Here is a 14,355-nt window from a genome sequence, read left to right as displayed (position 1 = left end):
TATAGTAGAGGGGCGCAGTTACCTTTTTACTATCTAACTACGCTAATTATTCGGGAAAATTATAGATATACCCCGGTAAAACTCCTCATACCCTACTAATATAATTAGAAATATTCTCATAAAGTATTAGACGCTCTAATATTTAATAATAATGATAATAATAAAATGTTCTTTAATATTTAAACTTTCTAAATAAAGAATAAATTATAATAAAACGCGAATTACTTTGTAAACGAAGTAGCTTAAATTAAGAAAGTAATATTCTATTTTGGAAGTTTAATTATAAAGAGTATATTTCCTTATTTTAATCCCGGCTATTCCGAATACATCGAAACGGTCGACGAATTTCTAAAATAATTATAGAATAATTATTACAACTACAGAATAAATAAGAAGGCTACCCTCAATTATAGGAAATTCTGGATGAAGCTATCCAATAAATTCTAAAACTTTAAAACCTTCTTCGTCCGACTAATTAATTGATATTGTATCCCCAAAGAAATATAAAAAGAAAACTTATATTAAAAGGTGATCTAAAAATTAAGAGTACTAACTGAAAATATTTACCTCAACCCTAATAAAAACTTCGAATTTTATGTACAACTCCTCTAATCCCTAAATTCCAATATCTGACGAAAAAAATGGAAGCCGAAGGAGAAGAAGTTTATACCCCGAAATACTCGGTTCAATATAAAAATTTTAAAGCTATTTACTCCTAAATATTAAGCCCTACTTTCAAAAAAATGAAGGAATTAAGCTGTTACGGTTCGCTGGGATGCTCAGAAACTCCAAATATCCATTGATGTAATTAATAATATTAAAGTAAATAGCGAGATGTAGAAGGAAAGTGGACGGCCGTTGGCCGGCCCAGATAAGGGTCCTTTTATACAAAGTCCCTAGTCCGAGCAGGGTCCACCCTAGATTGCAGGGCGGGCGCCCCACTTCCCGGCAGCCGCCTACCAATAGCAGGCGAATACCCTACGCTCAACCATAGTACTGGACTGGGCATGGTTCAATTGAGCCGTACTAGCCCTATACCCTACTCTATAACTAATCGTATATATCCGGTAACAAGTCCCGGCTCACATATAAAAAATCTACTATCCTCAGTAGTACTTCAATCCTTCCTTCTTCTAATAGTCCACTTCGTAGCCTTCTTACCAAAAACTTTACTATTAGCGACTTTCCTTCCTTTTATAGGGTAGCCGCTATACCTCTCCCAATATTCTACAATAAAATGCGGAGCGTTCTTAAACTATTTCTCCGTCTATTACTCGTTATCTTTATTACTATATCCCTTCTACTTAATCTAATACTTTAATTTTCCTCCTTTCAATTCTTTATAGTTAATTACCCGTTCTACTTCGTACCTAGGGCCCAACTCCGGTTCTAAATCTTCTTAGGAATCCTCTATAGGTCCTGGAGGTAGGGGAATATATCGGAAGGGATCTTCTTTATAGGATATATACTTAAGGTAAGTAATTGAAATAATTAGATAGATCCCCTTTATAATATAAGGAAGGTCTAGTTTAAAAATTAATTATCCGACCTTTATAATAACCTTAAAGGGGCCGATATATTATTAAAAGAATTTCTAGAATGGACGATTTCGTAGGTAATACTTATAATATAACTTTAGGAAGACTTTATTACCGACTTCGATATTTATTAATTTACAGTTAGGATTATAGAAGCGTTTAACTTTGGCCGTTATAAAATCTATAGTAAGCCGGGCTTCTTTTTAAATATAGTTATATAATACTAAATTGTATTTTTAGGATAAATTATATAGTAATTCTAAGGGTCCTTATAATCGATAGCCGAATAAATATTCGTAGGGCAACACTTTAATAGCCTCTACGTAAGTACTATTAAAGTTCTATTAGAAGGTTAGTAATAGAAATAGCTAAGTATTATCGGGGTACTCGAAAATATAAAAGCGGATAGTAATTTTGATATTTTAATTCTTATATTTAAATATATTATTTCCTTATAGGTAATATACAATTATTATAAGGAGTTTAATTCCTAGAGCTTTCTATATTCTTTATTAGAAATTAAATATAAATTTCCTATCGCAGTCGGAGATAATCCTTAATAGTAAACCCTAATTTAATAGAATTAATAGGCGTACAAATATAGTGCCCTATTCCTCTATAATATAAATAGAGTAGTTAAGGATGAGGAATGATTATTTAGAAATAATATTAGTAGTAGGTATTAAGGAATCGAAGGTATTATAGTTAAGGAACTTCTATAGGGAATCCTTAGTAAGTACCTCTAATAAACCGATAATAAAGTTAATAATTACTATACGTATTAGTAAAGCACTATGAAGCTTGAGATAAATAGGCTATAATTTTCCTATAGGCAAAGAGTGGTCGGTTTAATTAAGGTTGTAGGATGAATAGTTTGGTATGTATTTTTTAGTTAAATATATTTTATTAATAATAGAGAATCTTTTTAGATTATATAGTATCCCATTTTAATTAAAGTAGTATTTCTCGTCGTACGCTAATTGTAAAACCTTTTAAATATAATTATATAGGACGTATAGGGTCCTTATATCGTTTAACTAAGTAATATAAATTAGGTTATTAATTATGAAAAATAGGTAGCCCGGGTATTAAATAGATATAACATCTTCATTGTCTAAGTAGAAGTTCTTTAGATCGGCGATTATTGCGGCGTACTTTTTATCCTTTCAGTATAAAACTATAAATTGGTTCTTTAATTTATTGTCGAGGATTACTTCCACTATTACTAGGGATATTTAATTAATTACTAATTAAATGTTATTAAGGATTAGTATGCCGTTAAGTTTTAATTAGATATTATTAATAATTTTAAATTAGTTTAGAATATCCGGGACGAAATTAAATTTCCCTAGTAAATAATGAATTTTAATATTGTATTAAGAGAAGTAAACAGAAGCGTTAATTAGCTGTTTATTATTTCTATCCGTTAATATAGTATATAGCGACCTTTATTCGACGATTCCCTTCGTTGTGGAATAGTTAGTAAGGATAATAATAATTATATTGTATAAGTAGATTCGTATCCGCAATCTCTTTACTACTTAGATTAAGTAGGCGATTTCTAATTCTAATGGATTATATTTAATTTTAGTATTAGTAAAATATTTATTAAAAAAGAGAATAGGGAATATTTAGTTCGTAGGGATATACGAGCCGGGTTCCTATTAGTAGCCCTCTTTTAAATAGAATAGTATTATACCGAACCCGCTTTCGATAGAACTATCGATTTGTATGAAGGTTTATTTATTTAGGTTGAAATAATAAAGTATAGCGTTACTATAAATTTCCGCTTAGATTGTTTTAAAGGTACTTTTTTTATTAGGTATAGGGGTAAATCTAGTACGTATATAATAGGCAGCCCTCTTTGCCGGCTTACTATTAATAATTGCCCCTTCTATACGCCCTATAATTAGAAGTTGGACCTTCCTCCGTTGGAAAGGTTTAAAGAATTAGGAATAGTAAGGTATTAAGTGCCGAAGGAAATTGGATGCCCCTAGGTATTATTTAAGAGCCTTTAATTAATTGGAGAAAGTAAATCTCATTAACGTTTTAATATATTATTTAATATTCTATAAATTAAGGCTATCGATACGGAAATATAGGAGTTCGACGTTGGGGTAGTCTAGGAATAATTTCTTAAGTAATAAGAAAATATTTTTGGAAGTGAAGAGCCTAAATATAGCTATTAAGTACGCTATATACTCCTCCTACGAGTCGGATACTATAATAAGATTATTAATATATACGTAATAATAGTCTTTATAATTGTTGAGGAGGCGGTCTATAAACCTCTATATATAGGCGGGGGTATTGTAAAATCCTATTTAGGTAACCGTTAAGGCCTCGAGCCCTCTATAGGTAATAAAGGTTAAGTAATTTTAATAATCTAGTTAGATACCGAATTAATAAAAGAAGGCTACTATATTTATAACCGTAATAAACCTTCTACCCTATATAAGGGCGATTACTTCGTTTTAGAAAGGGAGAGGGTAATTATCGGGTATAGTAAGACTATTGATTACTTTTACATTAATAATAGGGCGTCCTTTTTATTTCCTATCTCTTATTTCCTTCTATATAATAAATATCAGGTGTACGAATAGGATTATACGAATAATTTATTATATTTTACTCTACTTATATAGTATATTGAAGATTTTATTAATAATAGTTTATTCCTTCTTATTTTGTAAATAATTTTTTATAGCTACCTTCTAGTTTTACTAACCTTCTACCAAAGTTACGCGCATATATTTATCTTCCGGTATATTTACTAATCCCCCTTCAACCTAAAGTAATAGATAGAATTATACGAATTTCTCTAAAATTTAAATATATTTCTTATCGGCTACATAAATATATACCCTTTCTTTTATTACTATTTCTAGTCTATCTATACAAATACCTAGGGTCGAAATTTTTTCAGGGACGGGGGGAAACTTCGGGGCCTCGGGGTCGATGGTAGCTAGTTCGGGGTTAGGTCGCTACTTAAGGGCGGTTATTTTAATAGTAGGAGTAAGGTTTATTTTAAAGTTAATTAAGGGAATATAATTGGCTATAATATATTCGATTACCTCGTCTATAATAATTGTAGGGTTATCATCGAATACATTAAATACTTAAATAAAAAAGGCTGCTAATTCAATTTCGTTCTAATTATTAATAAAATATCTATTATCTTTATACTCTTTAATATAGCCGATATACTATTTTTTTGGGGAACACCCTTACTCTACGGGTTGAATTCTTGAAGAGAATTAACTTAGGTAATCTATAATCAACTATTACGTTTATAGCGCCCCCGTTTTTAGAGTTGAATATAAAACTACGGCCTTTAGATAGGGGCTTATAGTAGACTAGTACTATTACCTCTTCCCTAGGTTGCAAAATAATTTTGTTTAATATTGTAACTTTTCTTATATATTTAACCGTATATTATTGTACCTTAAAGGGAACAACCAAGGGGCCTATATTAGGGAAGGTAATTAATTCGGTATTATAATTAATATCGGCTTATTGGGGGTAGAGGAAAGAGTTGGTTAATAATAAAGTGGGTTGGAATTTGTCTATTACCTAGCCGGCGGTCTTAATTTTAATTAGGCTTAGTTTTCCTTTAATAGTACCCTTAATAAAGAATATAAAAGTAATTTATTTTATTAATTTAATAAATTTACCGCAGATTCCTCGAATTTTAGTAGTATACTTAATCAAAATAGTATAATCGAGGGTAGAGAGGAACTTTCGGCCTATAATTATCTTTGCAGCGCCGGGATTTACATAAATTTCTACCTCCGTAGCTATCGGCGATAATTAGGCTATAATATCGAAGTACGTATAGTTTAATAGTAGCCCCTTTAAAATTTCCTTATCCTCGTGGATTGGTATTTTAAATATTAGTAATTCATTAAATAAGGGGAGTCTAAATAGTATCGCCTTCTTTCAACCCTATTTTATATTTTCGTAGAAATCTACATAGTAAAAGAGCGTATTTTGAGACAGGAATATTTAAAGGTAATAGACGTATATTCAGTATAAGGGCGCGAATAAGGATAGCGATTTTAATTAATAATACGCCGGGTATTTCATTACGTATTATCTTTTTAACTTTATAAATAAGAAAACCTTATAGTAATTAATATACTTTAATTTACTATAGGAATTAAATATAAATTTAAACGCCTCTATAGTATAAAAAATACTTCTACTATTATTTGAATCCAAACCTCTAGAAGCTACCGATATATTACTAATATAGGCGGCCTAATTGTCCGAATTAGTATCGGCGGCTCCGTCGCTTCCCGAATCAATATAGTTAGTTCGGTCGTTATAATATATATCCTTATAATCGTTATAGCGATTATTACAGCGGTTATTACGGCGGTTATCCTAATAATTATTACGGTTGTCGTTACGATTATCGCGGTAGTTATTACAATTATCGCGGTAGTTATTACAATTATCGCGGCGGTCGTTACGACGGTTACTACGGTTGCAGTCGTTATACTAATTATTACAATTGTAATAGTCGTAGGTCCTATTATATTAATTAGTAGGGATAACGGCTTCAACCTTTACTACGGCGCTAGTAACCTTCTAATAGATATATAAATAGCATTTGCGAATAGTTATTAATAGTACTACTTTAGTACCTTCAGTCTCGGCGAAGTACTTAGAAAGGGTATTTTTTTTATTAGGCGGGTTTAAATTTTATTTAATCTTAAAATTTATATTAATCTAAATCTAAACTATTATACTATACTAGTTTTTATTAATACAATGGAAAATACCTATTGCGTACACATAGCGGAATTTATACTAAATAAATTAAAATAGAGTATTCTCGTTGCAGGGGATATCCTTAAATTCGAAGCGGTCTTTAGTGAATTTTCTAATTGTAGTAGCTAAATTAGGTAGGAAATAGTCAACTAATACCTTAAGTATTAATTCGAACCTATTCCAGCGAAAAGAGCGGCGCTTTAATAGATTGATTTCATTACTCTACTAAAGTATAATTATACCACCGAGTAGGGTAGAAGAATACTATATAATTTATTTCTTAGCATCGGTAGTAATATCCTTATTTTTAAAGAATAATAGTAAGCGTTTATAGAGGAAAAAAGCGTCCGTATAAATTGGGGTTTTACTATTAGTAATAATACCGATATTATTGGGATTAGTATAGAAAGGAACGAACTATCTAATATCTTCGCATTTAAATTTAAAATTAGATTTCTATAAGTAAAAAGAATAACCAGTATCGATAGTACCGGCCCAATAACAGTAATTACTAAGTTTATCACTAGGCAAATCTCCTTTACTAGGGGGCCTACTACTACTACTACTACTATTAGGGGGATTAAAGCTAGGAGAGGGCTGCGGAGAGGGAGCGTCTCTATCCTCGGAGTCGGAATTATCGGGGTTAGAATTACTACGATTATAATAATTAAATTTATAATATTTCTTGCAGCGAACCTTTCTAACCTTATAGTATTTTCTATAATAGCGCTCATACTTAAAATTAGTAGAATTCGATTTATTAAAATTTAAATTATTTAACAACGGGTTATTACTATATTTTAATTTAGTAGGGGGTTTACCACTTACTCCTACCTTATCAGCAATTATACGGATTTCGGCCGCTAATTATTTTTGGAATTGAGTAATTACTTCGAAACGTCCTTAGAATTCAGCTAAACGACGGTCTAATATACAGTTATTACATTTAAGGGATAGGCGTAAATTAGGATTAAGTACTTAATCGGTATTATGATTAGGGGATAAACTAGAGTGATTATAGTCGGGTAGGGTATATAATTAGTAGGCTACCTCTACCTTATCGACACTTAAAGAAAAGCTAATTAATTTAGCGTAATAAAAGCGGGCGGGGTTAGGGCTACCGGCATCATTAACTACCGTAGCGTAATACTTATTAAATTCAATACTAAACTTAATACTAAAGTAACTATAATTGAACGCGGATTTTTCGGTAGAGTAAAATTCAATAGTAGGAATCTTAAGGCTTATACAGATTATTATCTCTACTAATTTATTAATAATTACCGCTTTAGTATTATTAAAAATTTATTGAATAACAAGGGAATAAATGCCGGTTTTGTGTAGGTTAGCAATAGAGAGGAGCTATTATTCAATAGCCTTAATTATATTAAATATTTTTTCAACCTATACTTTACTAATATCTAAGGATTTAACTACGCCCTCAAAGCGTTGATCAATTTCCACCTACTCTCTACAGAAAATTATATCCAATTAATTAATATCAATATTAAGTAAATTAGCTTTCTTACTAGTATTATCCAAACCACTACCTATATCCTTAATTATATTAAAAATACCTTTAAAATATTTCAAATTATTCCTAATAACGGAAATAGCATTATCAATATCTTTATCAAAACGAGAGACATTTTTATCCACTTTAACTTTAAAATTATCGATACGAATATCAACGAGGTTAATTTTGGCCGCGTTAGTATTAAATTCGTTATAAATATTATCGAATTTACAATTAGTATTTTAATTATAGTATTTTATCCGGGTAAGTATAAATTAGTTAATATTCTTACTAGGTAGTAAATTGGAGGGTATATTTATACGTAGGTAGTCGTAGCCGGAGGGAATATTGCCTCTAATACGATGTAATACCTTTCGAATAAGTATTGAGGTATCGGCTATTGAAGCGCGGAGCTTGGGTAAAGCGGATAAAGTAGCGTTTAATTAGGATAATAATATTAGTATAGGGTTAAATAGCTTCCGGGGGCCAGGAGGGGCTCTATTAATTAATAGTATTAAAGGAAGTATAATAAGGAGAAATATAATGAAAGGATCGACTTTATCGGGGCTATTTACTAAAGGTAGTAAGGCCGGGCTAGCGGTACTATTATTTGATCTAGCGTTTATTGTACGAGAGTTGCAGTTAAATTGAAGGTTAATTCGTCTAATAGGGTTTTTGAATATTTTGTGATAAATTAGTATTAATTTAAAGAAATTAGAAGAAAGTAGCGCCGGTTTACCGGGCGGATCCTTATTATTAAAAGAGCCGGATATAAGGTTTACTATAATTATAGGGTTATAGTATAGTATTAACGCCACAATTATAGAACCGTATAAATATAAAATAGGGGAGAAAATTGCTAATTCGAAATCGCCGGAATAAAATCGCTAGAGCGAGAGAAACTTATTATATTAAAGGATCCTACAGCGCGTACCAAAGTCCGTATACGTAATAGCTTAAATTAGGGTAGTATAATTATTTATCCCAATACTAACCGGTAATAATAGCGGTATGAAGAATATATAAGGATTTTACTGAGGGGCCGAAGTACAATCGAATAAAAGTATAATAGAAAAAAAAATAAGCAACTAAAGTAACCGAAGCGGCGATAGCCGGTAAAGGAGGGTTAATTGTAGGGTCGATACTCGCTAAAGAGAAATATAGGGTCTAATGATCGGGAAGCGCAAGGTTAGCGGACTAATCTTAATCGCTTAAATAGGTTAATTAAGCGACTTCCTAATGAAGGGATCGATTAATTGAGGATGATTTAATCAATTAGATCTTTTAATTATAGCTACTAAATATTATAGTTCGCTAGAATGCTTGAAAACTTTAATTATCTATTAATATAATTAATAATATTAAAGTAAAAAAGCGAGATACAGAAGGAAAGTAGACGGCCGTTGGCCGGCCTAGATAAGGGTCCTTTTATATAAGGTCCCTAGTCCGAGCATGGTCCACCCTGGACTGTAGCGCGGGCGCCCCACTTCCCGGCGGCCGCCTGCCAATGGCAGGCGAGTGCCCTGCGCTCAACTATAATACTGGACTGGGTATGGCTCAATTGAGCCGTGCCAGCCCCATACCCTATTCTATAGCTAATCCTACATATCCGGTAATATAAGCGCTGAGAATCGCTATTTTAATTATCGCTAAGTGGGCTATTAATTTACAATTTGTCCTTAAAAGCCGAAAATTGTAATAGTAAACGATCTTGAAGCTAAATTTAATACTATTACTAACGAAACGTAGGGGCTAAGTAAAGAGATACCGTCCGGAATACTTCCCGAAATAATAAAGGTACCTAGGGATCTAGTATTTAAAAAAGATTCTAAAGAAAATTTGCAAACGGCCTCTAATTCGGAAAATTAGGTTCCTAAGGATAAATCTCTACTCTAAGAAAAGTATCGACTAGAAATATAAAAGGGAAAATATTAAAATATACTAAATAAGTAAAACTTATTTAAATTTTAGTTTAAGTTAATATTTAGGGAGCGGCAAGCAATTTTTTATTATATATACTATAATTGATAATAGACTATTCATTACCATACACCGTATATTCGTCGATATTGGAGCGGATATTTACATCCTTATAAATAAAAAATTTAGAATTAAATTAAGAAAATTATAATTAGAACGCTATAATAACTTTATACTAAAATACATTACCTCTTATAAAAACTTATAACCCGATTTTATTAATAGGGCTATAAAAGGTAATATCTAGGTTTAAGGTTACTAATATAACAAATGATAAATATTAGTACTCCCTAAATTAAAAAAAGATATAATGTTAAGGAAAATTTAATTTATAGAAAACAATATTCTTCCTAACTATTGTACTAATAATTTAATCTTTCTAACCGATATAATACCTAACTTAAAAGAAGTAAAAAATATTAATATCGGTAAGGAGGTTAACAAATTAAAGGATCCCGCGTACTAAGAAGATATTAAGAAGTAGGTAAGAGCTATAGAACAAAAGGATACATAAAGGAGGGATAGAGCAGCAATTCAAATTAGAATCTAAAAATTAAAAGAATTTAATAAAAAAATATAAGAAATGAAAGAAATAACCCCGGAAGGAAAATCCCCCAATTAGAAATTATTAGAATTAGTATAATGAAAGCCTAATTAGTTTCTATCCCCGTCGGTATACGCGCGCGCCTTTAAGTATATAGAAAGAGAATTATATAGGGATAAAACTTACCTACTAATAGAAGAATGCTTAGAACTAGTTCGAAAAGTAGACTCCTTCCCCTTATAGGATGAATAAGGCCCATACCGGCTAGAACACCAATAGGCTTAAACCAAAGTACGCCCAATTAACTTCATTATTGTAAATACGATTATTTTCGAATATTATATGAAGAAACGTAAAATTAAATTAAAAATTATTAATCTATACAAAGTTAATAAAATAATTGAAATATTTAAATCCTAAAGAACGCTACGCGATAATCCAAAGGATTTGGCCTTAGTATTAGAGAAGGTGCTAATAAACTACTACTCCCTCAAAGAATTAAAGGTATTTAATAAGATTAACTCCAACGCTCCATTAAAATATAAATTATTAATAAATTATCTAATTAAATTAGAAGAAGGCTATAAAGTTAAAGAATCAAATATTAACCCTCTTTAATATATAACTTTAAAAGAATTCGAGGAATATAGAAAGTATATTACTAAAAATTTATAGAGGGATTCATTAAGGCTAATTTGCTCTTTAGGCGGCCCTAGTATTATTTATACTAAAGGCTAATAATAACTTTAAGATATTTATTAATTATAAGAAGTCTAATACTATTTTAAAGAAGGATTAATATTTATTACTACTTATTAATAAAATGCTAGTACAAATTAGTAAGGCGAAGATCTTTATTAAAATCGATATTGAATAAGCTTTTTATTATATTTAGATAGCTCCCGGATATAGAGACTTTACAATATTTAGAGTAGGGTTTAGCGTGTACAAATATAAGGTATTACCCTCTAGGCTATATAGAAATCCCTTATCTTTCTAACGCTTAATAAATAATACCCTTATAAATTACTATAATTTTTATAGTATATATATTAATAATATTTTAATCTTTTCGTATAACCTAAAGGACTACAAAAGATATATTAAGACCGTTCTTAACCGATTGAGAGCGGCCGGCCTATAAATAAATATTGATAAATACGAATTCTATATAATAAAAACAAAATTCCTAAGCTTTATTATCAGTATGGATAGAATCGCTATTAATCCCGATAAAATTACTCTAGTAAGATATTAATTTACGCTAAAGAATTTTAAAAGGGTCCAAGTACTTATAGGCTTCTATAACTTTTATTGAAAATTCGTTAAGAATTTTAAACGAATAGTAAAGCTATTTAATAATTTGATAAAAAAGGACTATACATTTATATAGGCTAAAGAGTACTAGTAAACCTTCGAGAAGTTAAAGACCGTAATATTACAAACTCTAATTCTAAATTACTATAAATACGGAGATAAAACTAGGATGGAAATTGACGCCTCGGATAGAATATACGTAAGGGTATTATCCTAAAACAAGTAGGGACTAAAAGGATAGGAAAAATAGCATTCGATAACCTTCTATTTAGAGACGCTAGTACTTGCGAAATTTAATTACTCTATATATAATAAGGAACTACTAATTGTAATAAAAGGTATTAATTATAGTAACCCGAATTAAAAGGAATTAATAAACTGGTTACAATAGTAACCGATTACTAAGTACTAAAATACTTCTCAACTAAAAAGCTATTAAATTCTAAACAAATAGTATAGTCAGAGTTACTATCAAAATATAATTTTAAAATGATATACCGCCTTAGAAAGGATAATATTACTACTAACGTACTATTATAAAAAGTTTTAAAGATTATTCTAAAACGAAGAAATGATTAATAAATATTAAAAGGATTAAAACCTAATAGTAGAATATTTATATATGCGGGGCATAAGGAAGAAACGCCTAAAGTTAAACTATTAGCAATATCTAGAGAAATAAATTCTAAGAAGGAATAAAATAATAAAGAAATAAGGGATAGAATTATAGAGAAAAGATTACTAGTAGAAAGGATTCTCTATAGTAACCGAATAGACGAATCTATTTTAATCTAATGTAAGAAAACTAATAAAATAGAAGAGAATCCGCAATTTTTAAAAGTATAAGGCCTTACCCTATATAATAGAAAATTATTTGTACCGGAAATAGAATACTTCAGAATAAAGATTATACGCGAATACTATAATATACTATTAATTACCTACCTTAGAAGAAATAAGATTCGAAAGAATATTGTCGCCCGGTACTAGTAGCCTAGTTATATAGTAGACGTTAACCGTTATATTAATAATTATTAGACTTATAAATTATAAAAGGTTCTTAAAGCCGAAATACCCGGATAAATATGAATAGTTAAGCTATAAAAGGATGATAGGGCTTAGCAATCTATTATAATGGATTTTGAATCAATGCCTAAGGATAAAAAAGGCTATAATAACTTCATAATAATAGTAGATCATTTTTCAAAGCTTTCGTAGTATATCCCATACAAAAATACAATTATAGGGCAAAAAGCAATAACCCTATACTTTAAAGGACTATATCGGATTTTAGGTTTACTAAAGGATATTACTAGTAATAAAGGACTACAATTTGTCTTAAATTTTACTTAAGAACTAATTAGACTTCTCTATATTAAATAGAAACTTAGTAATACGGATTACTCTTAAATAACCGGGCAGGTAGAGATTATAAACCAATCTATTAATCAAAGATTACGACCCTACATGTCCTACAATTAGGACGATTAGTTAAACCTAGTTCTTGTTTTAGATATAATACAATATACCCTACCGTATAAAAGTTTAGACGGCCTATCTCCTTGCGAAGTAGTATTCGGGTACTAGAGAGGGCTACTTACAATAGACTAGATATACGGACTAAACGAAGAATAAAAGGCTATCGCTAACCCGAAGGAGAAACTTGTACGCTAAAAAACCGCCCAGATAGTAAGAAGACTAGAGAAAGTACAGAAGGAGGCTAAAGAAGTAATATAGTAGGTACAAAATAGGTAGACTAAGTAAGCGAATAGATACCGACGAGAGCTAGATTTTAGAATCAGTGATAGAGTATTTATTATTAAGAAGACTTAATTAATAGACCGGCCCAATAATGAATTAGACCTTCCCCAAACTAGGGTGCACTACAAAATTATTGAGATAGTTAAGTATTTATACGTTTTAAAAGTACTGGAAATATAGCGAGGTTCAAAGGTATTCTATATTAACCGCCTAAGGAAGGATTTAAACAACCTACTACCTAAGTAAGCTAACGAAAATTTAAAAGGCGAAATTATTAATAATAAGGAAGAATAGGAGGTGGAAAATATTTTAACCTACAGATTAATAAATAGCAAACTTAAATACTAAGTAAATTGGAAAGAGTAAACCTCGGCGCACCCACCCCAAAACCTAGGCGCACCCAAAAACCGGGAAATGTGGGACCGTGTAGCTGATGACACCTGACATTGTAAACCCCGTTTTTACTAGCTAAATTTCGTCCTTTCAATGTACGAAACATTCCCTCTAATTTGGTTATTTCTTTTACGCTTTTTTATACGGCTATTTGCACTAGTACTTTATATACTAGTACTTTATATATACCGTACTTTGAACGCTATATTTGTATATTTGTATATTGTAATCGTACTACTATATTTATCCCTAACGTACGTAATATCGTTCAAATTAATCGCCCTTGATCGGCTATAAATAATATTAATTGTATTCAATTGCTAATATTTAATAAATATTTTCTCAAATTCTCTACAATGCCCCCACGTGGGTGCAGCCTCGTCGTTATTGCAATTCTACTACTTCGTCGGTTACTTTCGCAAGTAGTTATACTTCAATTGACGATGATATTGAATAGTCTATTCCGGCCGACAACGCCTTATTTAACCTCCCTCCCGGTAATATCGATATAATTATACGTAAGGTCGTTG

The 14,355-nt window shown here is 30.5% G+C and overlaps 1 protein-coding gene across 1 annotated transcript; it reads right to left on the bottom strand.

Moving 5' to 3' along the window:
* Positions 1 to 13,769: 13,769 nt before the first annotated feature.
* On the bottom strand, positions 13,770 to 13,949 carry NEUTE1DRAFT_43913 (uncharacterized protein; the record flags this gene model as incomplete). The annotated part of the gene is made up of 1 exon (XM_009853264.1): positions 13,770 to 13,949. A coding segment is annotated over one exon (180 nt), but the record flags the coding sequence as incomplete, so codon positions are not given.
* Positions 13,950 to 14,355: the final 406 nt, after the last annotated feature.

This window comes from Neurospora tetrasperma (assembly GCF_000213175.1).
Source record: "Neurospora tetrasperma FGSC 2508 unplaced genomic scaffold NEUTE1scaffold_4, whole genome shotgun sequence".
NCBI classification, from domain to species: domain Eukaryota; kingdom Fungi; phylum Ascomycota; class Sordariomycetes; order Sordariales; family Sordariaceae; genus Neurospora; species Neurospora tetrasperma.
The sequence above is the reverse complement of the archived record's forward strand: the minus strand, read 5'-3'. Positions and strand labels throughout refer to the sequence as shown.